This window comes from Oryzias melastigma, unplaced genomic scaffold (genome assembly GCF_002922805.2).
Source record: "Oryzias melastigma strain HK-1 unplaced genomic scaffold, ASM292280v2 sc00864, whole genome shotgun sequence".
NCBI lineage: Eukaryota > Metazoa > Chordata > Actinopteri > Beloniformes > Adrianichthyidae > Oryzias > Oryzias melastigma.
The window spans coordinates 9,968-12,308 of NW_023417450.1; the positions used below are offsets into that span (position 1 = coordinate 9,968).

The 2,341-nt window shown below is 36.1% G+C and overlaps 1 protein-coding gene across 1 annotated transcript; it reads right to left on the reverse strand.

Moving 5' to 3' along the window:
* Positions 1 to 6: 6 nt before the first annotated feature.
* LOC112138946 (olfactory receptor 1496-like) lies at positions 7 to 1,528 on the reverse strand. Its single transcript, XM_024261614.2, has one exon. The coding sequence runs from the start codon at positions 1,427 to 1,429 to the stop codon at positions 428 to 430; it is 1,002 nt and encodes a 333-aa protein (XP_024117382.2). The 5' UTR covers positions 1,430 to 1,528; the 3' UTR covers positions 7 to 427.
* Between the last annotated feature and the right edge of the window lie 813 nt (positions 1,529 to 2,341).

Sequence of the window (2,341 nt, forward strand, 5' to 3'; positions counted from 1 at the left end):
AAATTAAAATTCTTTAGAAAATTTGAGAAAGTATTTTTTTTTATTTTTATTTATTTATTTTTTTTTACGAAAATACAATTTTGTCAGGTAAAACAGAAGTTAACAAATAATTGTCTCTCATTCAACAACAACAAAAACAGATCCATTAATATTTAGTTGCATATAAGTATATATACATATATGCACTAAAATAAACTGCAACTATCAATAATGCATTTTTGACATTGTCTAAAATATCAGAGTTTAAAGAATCTGGGGTATGCAGTAGATAACAAAAACATTTTTTTATATGACATAAGACATAAAAACTTGCTCAATATTTCAATCCTGAAATGATTTATTTAGATGTTAGATAAAGTGTTTCAAATTTTAGACACATGTTGTAATAACATAGTTATTTTAAACCTCTCACCTTAAAAGTAATGTATTATTTCCTTGTTTTGAGCACCACAATAATTCTTTCAGAATTAGTAGGAACGCTTCGTTTACTTTGTCTAATCAGTGCCAAAGCTCGAGTTTTAATCTCTTTAGTTTTCAAAGAATACACAATAGGATTGATGCAAGGCGGGAGGCAGGAGGCCAATGACAGACACAGAACTCGCAGGTCTGGATTAACCGGGCCCAAATAAAAACCGAGTGTGTAGATCACAAAAAAGGGAATGTAAAACACTGCAACAAGGATGATGTGTTCAGCACAAGTAGCCAAGGTCTTTACTCGATTAGTTTTCATTTTGAACACAGTCAGCAGGATGCTTATGTAAGACACCACAATGAAAGAAAGAGGCACTAAAATGTTCAAATAACTAAAAAACGTACCTGCAAACCACTGCATTGAGTTATCATTGCAGGCAAGCCTGTACACGGGCGCATAATCGCAGAAATAACTAAACACTGTGACAGAGTTGCAAAACGACAGTCTTGTCATCAAAGACACAGAATAGGCCGTCGCTCCCAGATTATAACACCAGGTGATGCTGATGATGCAGCACATGCTTCGTATTGTGTTGATGGAGTTGTGGCGCAGAGCGAAACAAATCGCCACCAATCTGTCATAGGCCAGAATCATGAGCGCATAGGACTCCAAAGGAGCAAAGACATAATAAAAATACATCTGCACCAGACACGAGTTGAATGGAACAAAATTAACCTTAAAAAGAAATGTCTTAATCATGCCAGGAATGGTGCATGTAGTAAAGCATAAATCCACCACTGCAAGGTTGATGACAGCCAGAAATTTTGGAGTGTGTAAGGATGGATTAATAACCACAATGATAATCAGTAAACCGTTAAACAGCACTGTGACTACATAAACAAACGCCAAAAAGATGAAGAAGACGTTCGCAGATGCAAAAGACTGAAATCCGATGATGTAGAAGCCTGGAGGATGAACGATGACAGAACTGTTGACAAGAGTCCGGAGAAATGACATAGTTAAAATCAGCAGCTGCTGTGAAACTCTTCTGTCTGAACAAGAGATCCTTATTAAAAATTCTGCGAGTTAAGGGACCCAAACAAGGGACCTCATCATCTCCATTAATAAGCTCTATGTGATGCTGCTTCTAAAACCACCAAGAGTATAGCAGAAAATCTCTGCAGCTTCCTGTAAAAATACAACTTCAGCCTGATCTCACGAGGAAAACGTCGACCTCGTAATGAGAAAGATCATTTGAAATGGACTATTATTCCCACTAATTTGATCCATGGAGAGCAAAGCTGTTATTAACTTCACTTGCTTTAAAAGAAAGCCTCTTATTGTTGTTTACTATACTGTTGATTAAGACTCAGTACCACATATATGCAAACACAAAGATGTGTGGGATCAGTGCAACACAAAGTTGTTGATGTATTTTTTTATTGTCTCTGTTTAATCATGCCATATGATTGGCTAACATGTGCAGCTAAATTTTTTTGAGCCGGTCATGTTAGCCACTCCAATGAAAATCAATGTTCCGTAGATAATTTAAGAAAAAACTGTGTTTCTGAGTATTTCTTTATTCCAATCATGTTGGATCATGAGCAGATAAAAACCAACAGTTTCAAAAAGCTCAGATTTGTGAGGCAACAACTGTCCATGGTCAGGCCGAAGTCTCCTTAGTACGCTCTAGTTCTGATGCACTTGTACACAAATAGATCCGCTAACGTCTTCATTCTGAGCTGAATCTGGCTCAAAACTGCACACTTGGATTACAAATTATGTTTTTGTGGCCATTAAGCCATTAAATGACCATTAAGTCACTTTGTTCTACATTTTCAAAATGTAGCTGTTAAATATAAAGAAATTGGAATTGGAAAATTGGACAGGACTACCAAAAAAATCCATCAGGAAACTGCAGCTTATTCA